The sequence below is a fragment of the Athene noctua genome, chromosome 15 (assembly GCF_965140245.1).
Source record: "Athene noctua chromosome 15, bAthNoc1.hap1.1, whole genome shotgun sequence".
Lineage (NCBI taxonomy): Eukaryota > Metazoa > Chordata > Aves > Strigiformes > Strigidae > Athene > Athene noctua.
In genome coordinates this window covers 13,310,321-13,324,369 of record NC_134051.1, presented here as the reverse complement: position 1 = coordinate 13,324,369, position 14,049 = coordinate 13,310,321, and the positions used below count along the sequence as shown (strand labels likewise).

Sequence of the window (14,049 nt, the reverse complement as noted above, 5' to 3'; positions counted from 1 at the left end):
GCAGTGATGTGTGTGTTTTATATGGTTGAAGTAAGCTTGCAGAGAAGAGAAAGAGGAGAAAATGGCTTATCCTGTGGGATAGTTTGGTGCTTGTTTAAAGACAGCAGAGTGTATGTAATGGTCTTTTTAGCCCCAAAAGTATTGGAAAAGGCATGTATTCCCATGTGTAAGTTGAATCTCTGTAACTAACAGCCCAGATTGTAGGGAGCTCTCTTGTGATTGTAACTATAATTCTCATACTCTGATTTGCAGAGATTTTATGTGGCTACTTCTCGCCAGCTCAAACGCCTCGAGTCTGTCAGTCGTTCTCCTGTATATTCTCACTTCAATGAGACCCTCCTGGGAGTCAGCGTCATTCGAGCCTTTGAGGAGCAGAAACGTTTCATAAAGCAGAACGATGTGAAAGTGGATGAAAATCAGAAAGCTTATTATCCAAGCATTGTTGCAAACAGGTAAGAGTGGGGTTGAAATATTGAAAGTCAGGTTTTTTGGGAGGACACGGTTCTTATCAATCACAGCTCTCAGCATACTTATCCACGGGAGGGAAGGCTGTGTGAATAGATCTGTTCTGCAGATTTTTTTGCTTAAGCTTCTGTGATGGAATTAAGGTTTCTTCTGAATTTCTTTTCTTTCTAAGAGTTCCTGCTTTATTTCTGGGTAACTTTTAAAAAAATTTTTGTTTCATTGATCCCAATGTTAACCACAACTGCTTTCTGAACTAAGAAAGGAATTTATGCACCTCAAAGGTCTGTTAATTTTGGATGCCTCTAGGTTTGCATGCTGCTGGAGCAGAACCTCACATATCTTGCAGTTCCTGTGTTGCTGGCAGTACGCAGAAGCTGTATCACTGATCTTTTCAAAAACAAGATGTGCAACGGAGCATTGGTTGGCCACATTCCTAACTCTCTGTGGGTGAATTGCCAGAAAGACTCATTACGTTTTTCTGTCTTGCAGGTGGCTGGCTGTCCGTCTGGAGTATGTGGGGAACTGCATTGTCCTCTTTGCAGCGTTGTTTGCAGTGGCTGCACGCAACAAACTAAGTGCAGGACTAGTTGGCCTCTCAGTGTCCTACTCACTGCAGGTAATTTTACCATTTAAAAAAAAAAAAAAAAACCACAAAAAAAAACGAACAGCTCTGAATGATAAGACTATCAGAAAGTCAGAACCTTGCTATTGCATTGGAGGGGAAACTAATATAAGGAACATAGGAAGAGAAAAATAAATTAGAAATAGCATCTGGAAATTTGCTGGGAAATTCCTTCTGTGCCTTGCCTGTGTGAGGGGATGTTGCTAAGACAACTCATCCCCTGCATATTAAAAGCATCTGGACTTTTCTCTTGTCCAGCGCTGATTAGCCAAGATCTTGTCTGTGTTTATGCATTCCATGAACTTGCAATGCTTTGGTTGTTTCATGTTTTTTATTTATTGCAGGTAACATATTGAGTGTAAATTACTTCTAGACTACTTTTCTTCTTGCAGATTACAGCATACTTGAACTGGCTAGTTCGCATGTCATCCGAGCTGGAAACCAACATTGTTGCTGTTGAAAGAGTCAAAGAATATGCTGAAATGGAGAAGGAGGTGCGTCTGAGTTGTCCCCCACACCTGTAGAAGTCAGTGCCCTGTTCTGAGGTCTCACCCACAGCCTGGCTCATTGAGTTGGAGCATGCAGCTGGGATGTCCTCTGAGCCCAGGGATGGGATAGAGTTTAGTGCTGTCCCTGCCCTCCCTCTAGGGACAGGCTAGATCTTAGCAGGTAGTTCCTGTGGGTGCTTTTGAGGTGTATCCACTGATATTTATACAGCGTTACTTAAGAAATATGCAGTTCTGCCCTGGGCTAAACAGTGGAGCTGTACAAGTGTTTCATTTTCCTAAGTGCTTAAACATTTATTTTTTTTGTTTTTGTTTCTCATTTTGCTCTTAGTGTGGGGAGTAAAGAGTAAAACTTTTTGATTCAAGTCACCTAACAACTCATTTCATCTGCAGTTGTGCCCGTTTTGGCTATAGAACAGAGTTCCCTGTGGCTTCTCTTTGCCATGCCTGTCCCTTGAACCTCACTTGAATCACTACTTTTGTAGCCAGACCTTATGAGGACCCTTCCTATAATTTTTTTCTCGGGTTCTGGTAGCAGACCAGTGTTTATACACTTTAAAGCCTTTTTGTTTGGCACTGGCAGTGAATGCAGTGGGGTGTGTTCACTCCCATCTTTGTGGGAAGCTGAGGCAGCAGCTGTTTACCAGCTTGCTAATCTTTTAGTGCTTATGACTCAGTTAAACTGCTTCTAGCTGCATGTCTGGCTTCCTCGATGGTTTCTTGTGGGGGGGGTGTCCAAGCAGGTTATTGGAATATGTGCTGCCTGTGTGATTCTGCTGGTGGTGAGAGAAGAGTTTATCCAGCAGATGAGACTTGTGATAGCAAAGCCCTTGGCTCCATGTATACCATTTCATCTGCCTTGGGGCAGCTCTTTCCCTTTCTTCCCATCATCATCACAGTTCCTTTTGCAAATTACACACTAACAAGGATTTTTCTTAATTGCTTTTCTCAAGTCCTCTGAGCCCGTGTCCAGTTGAAGGAGGAACTGATGAGAGATGTTTGTGTGGTTCTTTCAGGCTGAATGGAGTATTGAACAAACTGCCCCAGCGAGTACCTGGCCCAAGGAAGGGAAGGTTGAGTTTCGAGGCTATGGTTTACGTTACCGGGAAGATTTGGATTTGGTTTTGAAAAACATAAATGTTACTATAAATGGGGGTGAGAAGGTAATGAATCTGAATTTATAGTAGAGTATAAGTTTATACTTTATATAGAATATGTTAAGTTACTGTTTGAGTCTGAATGCATAAGCCAAAGAGAGGTCTAACCCTGTTCTGTAGTGTGTCTTGGGTCCTTAAGAGCTAGAAGAGCTTCTGTAGAATCAGTCTTACTGTAACTGGCAGATGTGGTGGGCTCTTACCCTTTTAAAGGTGTGTCATGGGATAGAGACACTGTTGTGTGGGTTTGTGAAGTATCTTTTGGTCTGGTTTCATAAGACAGTAAGGTTTGTGCTGACTTATTTCCCCTTCCCAGGAAATTCTGCTATTTTGTTTGCTGTAAGCAAAGAGGAGTACAGGTTGCAGAGAAATTAAGTTAATTATAGTCTCAAGAAAATGAGCTACTAAGTAGAGAGGGGAAGCCGTGATCTAGTGAGGTGCAAGGTGAGACTGCAGGAAAAAATGGAACTTCAGAGTATGTTGTCTGGATCTGGCCAAACTGTGTGTGTCTGCTACTGCTTCATTGCACATGTGCTCACACACGTCCTGCCCCAGCGCTGTGTTGGCTCTCAGGTGTCCGATAATAGTGTGATCTTGTACAGCACAACAAAAAGTAGCTGCAAGACAGATGTACTATCCAGCTTCCAGCTGTGAAGATGATCAGGGGCTGGAGCACCCCCCTGTGAGGACAGGCTGAGAGAGTTGGGGGTGTTCATCCTGGAGAAGAGAAGGCTCCGGGGAGACCTTAGAGCAGCCTCCCAGTGCTTAAAGGGGCTACAGGAAAGGGGGGAGGGACTCTTGATCAGGGTGTGTGGGGGTAGGACGAGGGGTAATGGGTTTAAACTGAAGGAGGGTAGATTTAGATTACATATAAGAAAGAAATTCTTTACCGTGAGGGGGGTGAGACACTGGGGGGTGGTTGCCCAGAGAAGCTGTGGCTGCCCCCTCCCTGGCAGTGTTCCAGGCCAGGTTGGACGGGGCTTTGGGCAGCCTGGGCTAGTGGAAGGTGTCCCTGACCATGGCAGGGGGGTTGGGACTGGATGATCTTTAAGGTCCCTTCCAACCCAAACCATTCTGATTCCTTATTTGTGGTTTCCAATTAGGCATTTGCTTTTTTTCCTGAGTGCCTGCTTCCTACCTACAAATATGGGCAGGATACTACCTCAAGAGTGGTTAGAAAGGGCAGATGGCAAGAGATACCAACCAACTAAAGTAGCAATCTTTTTATATTTATTTAAAAAAAAAAAAAAAAGAATTGCTGAAGAATTCAGTCTAACTGGGAAGCAAAACTTACAGTATAAAAGTGAGTACTTTTGGTATATTTTTGCTATAAATTCAAACAAAATAAATATCAATTCAGCAATTATAACTGTGAAGCATGAACCAAATAAAGAATTAGGGAAACCTTGGCCTGCTCTACCCAATTCTATCTCCCTTTCTAGAGAAATTGAAAACTTCTGTGATTGGATTGCAAATTTCAACTGTGTTTTGGGGGTTTTTTGTATCCAGTGGTTTTTCTTCCCCTCTGATCAACCTCAATTTGTTATACTGTTCTGGGGTGTTGATAGCCTGGCAAATACAACAGACTTCTGAAAATGTGCCAATTTCAGGTGGATGCTTGGAAGCACTTTAACTCTTCCCCAGAGTAAGTTGTTCCTATATTTCTTCCCAACAGATTGGAATAGTTGGAAGAACAGGAGCTGGAAAATCCTCGCTTACTTTAGGTTTGTTTCGGATTAATGAAGCAGCTGAAGGAGAAATTATTATTGATGGAATTAATATAGCAAAGATAGGACTCCATGACCTGCGGTTCAAGATCACCATCATCCCTCAGGTAGGTGCAAAATCCTGCCATTACCAGATCTCATCTTGTAACAGTGCTGTTTCTGTAATGGGCTGGGAAGAACATATTTATTCCTTTTCAGATCTGTAGCGATGAAATTGAGTCATTTCAGCATGCTCTTTTATGGGCTTGAAACCAAGTTTTTTTCTGAGACTGACTTTGATTTGCTTGTGCTGAGTAACAAGTAGGAGATTGGCTATGGTTGAGTTGTGGTGTGGAAGCAAAGCCTTGGCCTTTGGACTCCCCACACTGATCACTTAAATGCTATAGACAGCTTAGCCTGAGTGGGGAGGTCTGACCCCAGCTGGACACCTGACCAGGTCCCTTAGTTCACTGGGACCATTGCTGTTTTGGCCAGTAGAGGGGATATAAAGTCTTGAGTATTTCCACTTGTGGAGATCCCTCATGGGAGTTTTTCTAGAGATCAGTTTCCACTTTGAATTTGGTTCCATTCTTCTTAGAAATGGAATGAAGTTACTGCATAGTCCGGTTGTGAAGGACTGGGATTTTGCATTGTTACTTCAGACTTGATATGAACTCTTTGAGCCTTTGTACTTGGCAGGATCTTGTGAGCAAGGTATGCAGTACTGTTCGCTCACAGAAACGTGTACATAACCATCCCAGCCTAGCCCAGCAACTGTCGGTTTGATAATCCAAAACGTTTGGAGCTATGGCTTTACAAGCACTGGACTTGGTCTCAAGTCATCCTGTTCTTACTGTGTAGCCTTTATTGCCTGCCTGTTCTGATTCCAAGTAAGACCATAGAATGTGTTTATAGAAATCACCTTGCAGCTGCTGGCAAAAACAAGTGAGCAAACTGCAAGAGGTTCTCTGCACTGCTTCTTTTGGAAGTCTGGGGGGGACTTTGCTTTCTCCTTTTGATCACTTTGCATCAGTCTGACATGACTAGGTCAAAAGTATTTCTAATGTGGTGTATCTCCATGTCCAGGAAAAAATGCATTCATTTCATTAATACTGCAGCTGAAGGCTTGAAATATTTACAGATGTTGTAATTCCCTAAGAAGTGGAAAGTTGACCTACGTTGGGCAGGGAGTGCCTGTTCTTTAACTTTAGTAGTCCAGTAAAAAGGAAGTTGGCTGTTGGTGTATTGTGGGGTTTTTTGTGTCTGTATGTTTTTCCTTCTCTTCTGGATTCATGAGTTACTGATGCATGAAAAGGTCTGGAGTGCCAGAGTCTGCAGAGGGCAGAGGTCAGACCCCCAAGAGGAAAAAGGGTGAGGGAGAATAACTTGCTGTTATTGGAAAAAGTGAGGCCTTGGTCCTAATTTCAGTAAACTATCTTGCTTGAAGCTGCACCTGGACATGTTGTTCTTCTTTTACTATCTAAGAAATACTTTTGGAGCACTTGCCATGTTCTGTGTACATTGTGAATCGCCTCTTTCTGTGACTAGGATCCAATATTGTTTTCTGGCTCTCTGCGTATGAATCTTGATCCTTTTGACCAACACTCCGATGAAGACATTTGGAGGTCTTTGGAATTGGCTCACCTGAAAAACTTTGTATCGTCCCTTCCTGATAAACTGAATCATGAGTGCGCTGAAGGTGGAGAGAACCTCAGGTACGTCAAAGAACCATGCTTCTGAAAATTGCCTTAAGAACTAAATGAGAAGTGAGAGGGAGGTGTGTGTGCCCTCCCATCTGCAGCCTTACAGCTCACCGGGGGCAGTATGTAGCTCGACCCTAGCAATAGCAGTCCTGGCCACGTATGAGAATTTGGAGGGGGTGTTGGGGAATTCTTAATCCATGACAAGGCAATTGACGAGCTAGGTTTTATTCAACATGTTTTAAACTCTCCTCGAGTTTGAGAATTTAATTTAAGAAATACTCCGAATGCTGTGGGGTTTGACAGCTTGGGCAGTCTTGGACAGGATTTTAGTGAGCAGCCTACTGTTTGTAGTGGATGCTTGGAACTTCCCATGGCTCTTGCCCAACAGATGCAGTTTTTCTAAGGAAGTTTTTAGCTTGCTTTTTGCACCGTAACAGGGATATGTGTTCAGGCTGTAGACATCATTTAAAGTCCAGCCCTCAACACAGTGTGGATTCAGTGACCCAGCTTGATGCAGTTACACTGTGAATGGTTTCAGCATATTTTCTTCTTATTATTACATTGCCAGGACTTCATTGTGAGGGGGATGTAGTTTCAGATGCTGTTAGATATTCTGCAGTGAAGTAGCAAGACTGACCTTATCTGTTTTGGTGGTTTCTTGGCACCTATACTTTAGAACAAGGAACTGCTAGGCTTCAAAATGAATACTGAAAACTTGTTCTGACTTGTTTTCCCACCCTCCCATCCCATCTGCCTAGTGTGGGACAGCGCCAGTTGGTGTGCCTGGCACGAGCTCTGCTCAGGAAGTCCAAAATCCTGGTTCTAGATGAAGCCACAGCTGCTGTTGATCTTGAAACAGATAAGCTTATACAGTCAACAATAAAGTCTCAATTTGAAGAGTGTACTGTATTAACTATAGCACATCGTCTGAACACAATCATGGACTACACAAGGTAAAGTCATACCACTTTTGAAGAATGGTACATGTGACCTGCGTTGTGCTCTACTTCAGTGAGCATCTTTATGTCAGCCTAATGTTTACCTGTGCATTTCTAGCCACCTCTGCATGCTGGAATCCCTGTTTTGGCGGGTGGAGGGTACATGTGTTATGGCTTGCAGTGGCTGTGCTTGGCCTGGGGAGTTCCTCTGACCCCTCTGTTGCCCTGCTGTTGTGCCATTCCTGCCCAGGCAAACCCAGAAGGGCAGGGAAGTGAGGACAGGAGTCTATTCCAGGGTCTTGCCCTCATTTAGGCACATCTGAGGAGGCATCAGAGCTTTAGGGAGCTCATACCCCAAACTAGGCACAGATAGCATAAGGAATCAAAGGGGCAGGTCCTGCACTTCTCTGAAGTTTATTTGACATTTCTCTTTCCATCACTTTTGGTTAGAGTTCATACAGTCTCCCTCATCCTCAGCTGCCTTGCTACGGCATGGCTGAGGGCAGAGTTGTTTCATAATTCCAGTTTTAAGCTCTCTTGCCCTTTTTATCACAGAATGGCAGTCAGTAAAGTGACCAGTGGTAAGATTTTTGTGTACCTCTTTAGACCTCTCTTTGTGCTGTCAGCAGTGAAAGATAAGAGACAGGAGCATTGCCTGTGCCAGGCCCAGCACCAGTGGTACTGGCACCAGATGAACATCCCATTCCATCAGGGCAGCAGCACCTGCTAAGGGCTTGGTGAGCATCTCTGCAGTGCCTGCCCAATTACTGGAGGTAACTGAAGGCAGCATTTTAAATATGAGCTGACTTTACTGACTGTAGTAACTTGCTTTATGAACTTCCTAATTCCAGTTGCATATTCGTTTTGCATAAGCTATGTCTGCATTTGTATTTTGTCAGCAGAAGCTGTGTAACAGCAGTTGATGTGGTGCAGTGTTATGGGAAGGTTATTCCAGATCTTGCGAGGTCTTCGGGGACCTCACTCACCTTGACAAGAAGTGCTGCCATCTAGTTTCTGGCTGGCTCAGAGCACAGTCAAAAGTCTCATGGCTGCCTGCAAGTGACTGGGTAAACACATGCTGCATAAAAATAGAGCAGAAACACCATCTGCAATGGGGTCAGGAAGGACAGAGCTGAGAACCTCTGCCCATTCATACAGCCTGTGCTGTCTTTGCTTGCATGTAGTGGCAATGCTACGGTCACTTTCTCACTGTATGTGTGCATCTGTGTTCATTGGCTTTCTGGATCTTGTTGTGACCACTTTTTTTTCTTTTTTCTCCTTGTTTTACAGAGTTTTAGTCCTGGACAGAGGAGAAGTGGTGGAGTGTGGTAGCCCAGACCATCTACTTCAGGAAAAAGGCATTTTCTATAGCATGGCCAAAGATTCAGGCTTGGTGTAACACTTGAACTTGGGTAGTTCCTGTGTGGAAGAGGGAGGTGATACATTCAGAGAACTGTAACTTCCCCCGAGCTGGTGTGAGCCGTACAGTTTCACTTCAGACCTACTGAAGTCAGACAGAGTATGGCGGTGGAAGTAACATAAAAATGCAATTTTTTTCTTTTTTATTCTCCTTAGTATTGATTTTAGCCAGCTTTAGGAGAAGCACATACATGGTGCAGAATACTTCAGAGACTTCTAATTTTTGCCTAAAATCTGTCATTATATGCTCAAATGTAAGGCAGAGTGATTCATCAGAGAAGTTCAGAAAAGCTTTTTCTTTTCATCTGCTCTTATGTTCTGAAGTCGCCCTTTTTTGTTTAAAACATTTTTGCAAATGCTAGTTATTTGCTTGTTTGCTGATTTCTCATTTGATGAGCCATCTATTGTGGGATGCACTTGGAACATTTTGTGGCATATAGTACTATAGTCCAAAGATTTATTTTTTTTTCTTCTTGTGAAACAACACGTGTGCCAGACTTTCTCATTATGGCATTTACTGTACATGGTTAATGCTTTTATGCATTGTCCTAAAGGTTTCATGTGTTTACAGTGTATAGCAGCAAGTTCACTATAATATGTCAGTAGTGCTGATGTGAAAAAGCACAGTCAACTTCAAAGCAGTATTTAAGCATGTCTAGAATGACAGTCACTCCAAACCCACATCCGTGCAGCATTTGGTGTGTTGCAGTATGCAGTACCTGGTCTTACACCCAGGAATTCTGACTTGGGTGGTGAATCCTGGTTTATGCCTGTGGGGACTAGGCTGAGAAGTGAGGATTTGCCTGAGTGGAGGCTGCGGGCTCGGCGTGACGTTGATTGTAATACCCTTGGCTTTGGCAGTTCTGTGCTTTCATAGAAGCTCTGCCACATCAAGGACCATTCGCCTTATATCAAAGAAACATGCCCTTCATGCTGCTGCTGTTGACTCAAAAATTTTGTGGGAAACTGTTCTGTTACAGTTGTTTTTAAAAAAAAAAAGTTTTACTGTTTTTAAAGTTGTGTGTCAGAGGGGTCTACCAATTCAATTGAGTCTGGTTTTCAAGATCTGTGTTGAATGTTCAGTTTTCTGTGGGAAGAAGGAAGTTACTTTTCTCATGTTCTGATTAGTCTTATTTTAAAGGAAAATGCTGGAAGAAGACAAACTAAGTCAGACCCAAGTCCTCAGCACTCTGAGAATGTGGACTTCTGTTAATGATATTGCTGACCTTAATACTAGACAATGGTCTTTAGAGTAAAACTATTTATTTTTTTGTAAATTACGACTCTCTGAAATTGAATAGACTGAAATTTTCTTTGGTATTTTTTGTAATGACTATACAAATATTTGCAAAGAACTTCCAGTAAAAAAATTGTTTGAAAAATAACATGATTTGTCATTTCTTGCTTTGCATTTGACAAAGGGTCAGCTTTGTCAGTTCAGGTTTTGTCTTGAAAATAGAAATTACTGGTACTGCTTAGACTAGCCAGGTGGCTAGGTCTGATGTCTGGGGGGTGTTAGGGTGGGTAAGAAACCTTGAGTGCAAATAAAGGTGTGCTGTGGTAGGGCTGGATCACATCTCATGGTCTCTCTTGTAACTTGAGTACTGCAGTTTGTTGAGCAGACCAGGTAGTAACAATGGCTCAGCAGGGCAGGATTCAGCAGTGCTGTGGGCCTTTGTCATACCCGTGGTGTCCGTGGCCTGTGTCTGCCACATTTCCTGGGCAGATTGGTTTTAATTTCCTCCATGGAAGTGGAACGAGCAAGAGCTGTTTTGGGAGTTTGGGGAGGAGCAGTGGGTTTTGGTTTTTCAAATCACCTAATGCTTGTGCAGCATTGTGTTGGCCAGAAGGTGGAAAGATTGGAGCAAATGGTTAGTAAGGAATGGAGAAAGGAGCTTGTCCGGTAGGGTGCATGGTCGGTGGTATTTTACTCAGCTGCATTAAAATGGAGACGGATCTATCTGCAGAGGAGACTCAGAGGAGGAGCTGTGCCCACCACTGTTAGAGCTGTCCTGCCTGGTGACAGTCATCCTCCGGGAACACTCGATGATCCTTCCCCTTCCACCCCTTCTTCGGAGAGCCTTGGGAAGGAAAGGGGAGAGGGGCCAGGGGCACTGGACGACCAGACAGCAAAGCTCCCTGTGCTCCCTCCTTGCCTGTGCAAACTGGTTATCACCAACACCTTCCTCCAGGCAGAGCTGCGGAGAACATCCAGTGAACAAATGCACACAGGATTTCAAATACCTTTGAAAAATCTTGTGGGTTTAGTGTAGCTTATTGCTGAGATGGAGACTCTGCAAGTACTCTGCAGGTTGGGGATTGAATTCAAAGGAAGTTGGACTGCTCGAGCTCTTACTTTGGTAAGGTCCTGCTGCAGCTAGGAAAGAGGGCTCTGTACTGATCCCTGCCTGCAGTGTTACTGGGACCCGCTGCAGAAAATGATACAACTTGCTGCAAGGTAAGGTATTAGAATATGGCGTTAAAACCAGCAGATTTTTTCTTATTTAATCTGTTTTCATTTCTGTGTGTGGTGTTTGGAGCTAATGCTTATTTAGTGCTTGGGACACTTTCAGCACTTCTGGGCAAGTGAAATCTGGACTGATGGCCCGTGAGCTCCCGAGTCTGGTGCCATCTGGCAGCGAGCAGTGGTTGTGCAGTTGGGGGCGATGAGCCTCCCCCCGGCTGTTGGGGGGAGCACTAGTAGATTCAGGGGTGTGTCACTGAACTCTGGCAGCTAAGCTCAGAGTCGTCTAGCAGATGTATTTTCTTTGAATGCCTTGTCACCTATTTTCCTTTATGCAGCAACGCTAATGCCAGCTCTGAAAGAGAGCATGTGGGACAGGAGGTGGGGACTGTTCTGGGAGCGTGTCCTGCCGCAAGTGGCTTAGTCCTCAGGCACCTTCCTCCAGGTGCTGCGGAGCAGGGTTTCCCTGAGGTGTGCTGCAGTGGCATGGCCTGAGTTTGTCCCGTTCTCATCCTCTGGGTGAAGAGAGAACTGTCTGCCCACCAGCAAGGACCCTCACAGCTGGTAGTGTGGTGCTTCTGTAGGTGGGCAGGCTTTACTCTTTTTTTTTTTCTTCTTCTTTTTTTGATAAAGATGGCACAATTAATTTCATTTAGATCAAAAGAAAAAATGGAAATCTCATTTAGCTGCATTGCTGGCTATTTATGTGTATTTTGTGAAAAAATTGCCAGATACATCAGGCCTGAAAGTAAGTGGCCAGACTTAGCATCCTTGCTGTCACCTAAAGCAAGGCTGTGCCTCTCTCCATTTTTTTTCTGTGCTCTTGGACCATTTTTTCCAGTCTTTGAAAAAAACATTATCTTTCAAAGCAAAGCTCTTATCTTTCTCTCAGAACCATTTTGTTCCAATCTGTTAATTAAAACATTAAGCATCTGTGATACCAATTCCGATCCTGGTGTGCTGTATCTTCCATCTTACAGCAGTAATATGTACAGCCCCTGTGAAGTTAGTGGTGTTCTTAATAAATATTAACATATTTATTAGAAATTATAAACATCTTGATATTTACAGAAGAGTAAAAGCAAACTTGAATTTACTGTATTGGATTTCAGTGCATGTTGATATATCCTGGCTGACATTATTTGCTGCAACATGGAAGATACCTCGCATCTGGAAGAGCTGATTCTGCTGATAAAACAGCTCAGGATTTTCAGGAGACCTGCAAATAACACTCTAGCTCTTCATGTGTGTGAATACAGCTACTTCTGTAAAACTGTTTGCAGTCTTGAGCCATCTCTGAAGAGACCCTTTAGTGGTGCAACCGCAGCGTAGCACAGAAGCAGTGCTCTGGGACACAGATGCCTTTAACATGTTGGCATTCCTGTGCATCTTGCAACCATCCAGGGAACTAGGAGTGAAACTTCCAAACAATGTACTTGGGATGAACTTGGTGTAAATCAGTGCACAACACCTTCATTCTTGTTTTCTAGCTTTAGCAATTTTGGTATTACCTTAGACTTGGAATTGTGGGAAAAGAGTCTTTTGGGTTTTTTAGGTAGTTTTTCTCTCCTACATATGCTGTGCTTTCACTATGTTTGAGATAGTCTAAAATGGGGAGGGAAAAGGAAAGAAGTAAATTAACTTGGAATTGAAAGCCCTAACTCTTGATGTCCAGATTGAACAGTCAATTGGAAGAGTGAAAGTACTAATTAAGCTCCTGACCTCATTACACACGATTGCATGGGAGCCCTGTACTGGCTCAGCTGTTGGAGCAGGTGTTCCGTGCGGAGCGGGTGGCTCTGGGAGGGTGAACCGCTGCCGAAGGTGCTCTGCCTGGGCTGGGCAGTCTCCCCGGCGCTGTGGCAGCCGTTCTCGCTGGCTCCCAGCCCCCTGCTCTGGGTTCTGCCTCCACGCGGGGCCCTGGCCTGGCCTGGCCATCCAGCCACAGCCCCTTGGGCGGGAGCACAGCTCGGCCTGCCGGCCGGGGGGGTTGGAGATAGGGGCTCTCCCATGGAAACACAGGGACATCGTGTGTGCTTGCTGTGGGCTAGGTAAAAACTTGTTTCCCTGGTGGACCTAGAGTGAAACACTTGCTTTGCTCCAGAGAGAAAAATAGGGTTGGAAAGCCACTGGGATGTCAATAAACCCTCTTTAGATCAGTGGATTTTATTTGGACTTTGAGTGGGTAGCTGCTGCTGAGCCAAACACAGCTGCTCTGTGTATGCTGCACTTGGGCTGCACAGTAGCTATTAAAAGTTAATTCTGAAAGAGTGTAGCCAAGGCAATCCAGGCACTCCTCTTCATTAGTCCTAGACATTCAGATTACTGGAGGTGTTGGACTTTTATTTCTCAATATGTAAAATGTTTTCAGAGCAATTAATGAGCCTGCTGTAGCTACCTGCTGTAGTTACCTCCTGTGCTAACTGCATAATAGTTTAATCTAGGAAGAAGTACCTTTGCAAAGACCCAGCAGACCTGTCCTTTTATCCACAGCTTTTGTTCCTTAAACTGGATTCTCAAGAGAGGATGGTATCTTCAAGCATTAACCCCTTTATGTATTTTGCTTTGACCAACTTCCAGGTAACTTTCTGGGATGCTACTTAAGGGATGACTATTATCTTTTCTGAGACTTGAGCTCCCTATTTGTCACTTACTGCACCACTTGGACCTGAAGCTGAGGACTCTGGCTCATCTGAAACACAGGGGTTTTGTCACATGTAGTTTTGGGAATCCCTTTTCTTGTGCCCTTTCAGCACAGCTTGACATATGAAAGCTGATGGTACTTTTGCTTGCTCTTACTTTGTGCAAGCCGACAGCGAAACTGCCCTTTCAGAGATTGCCAGTGTGAAAGTATGTTTTGATTATTTTCGCTTTCTGTTGCCTTCTCTCTTCATTACCAAGTTAGGAACGGAAAGTGAGCATTTAAAAGATGTTTATAGCAGAGACTATGGTATGCTAAAAGATATCTTTCAGAATTACCCAGCAACATGGGTACTTCTGTTTTTCTTTTACCTCAGTTAAAAAGAAAAAATACCTAACTTAAATCTCATTAGTTCTAAATGCTCCTGGTTT

The 14,049-nt window shown here is 43.8% G+C and overlaps 1 protein-coding gene across 3 annotated transcripts in view; it reads left to right on the top strand.

Moving 5' to 3' along the window:
* The window catches only part of LOC141966744 (multidrug resistance-associated protein 1), a 57,324-nt gene extending 47,450 nt beyond the window's left edge, over positions 1 to 9,874 (top strand). For all 3 annotated transcript variants that reach the window (XM_074919793.1, XM_074919791.1, XM_074919794.1), the window contains 8 exons: positions 253 to 452; positions 955 to 1,081; positions 1,480 to 1,581; positions 2,610 to 2,756; positions 4,423 to 4,581; positions 6,002 to 6,168; positions 6,915 to 7,109; positions 8,385 to 9,874. In XM_074919793.1, the coding sequence (XP_074775894.1) occupies positions 253 to 452; positions 955 to 1,081; positions 1,480 to 1,581; positions 2,610 to 2,756; positions 4,423 to 4,581; positions 6,002 to 6,168; positions 6,915 to 7,109; positions 8,385 to 8,493 (1,206 nt within the window). In that variant the 3' untranslated portion in view covers positions 8,494 to 9,874. The remainder of the gene's footprint in view (positions 1 to 252; positions 453 to 954; positions 1,082 to 1,479; positions 1,582 to 2,609; positions 2,757 to 4,422; positions 4,582 to 6,001; positions 6,169 to 6,914; positions 7,110 to 8,384) is intronic.
* Positions 9,875 to 14,049: the final 4,175 nt, after the last annotated feature.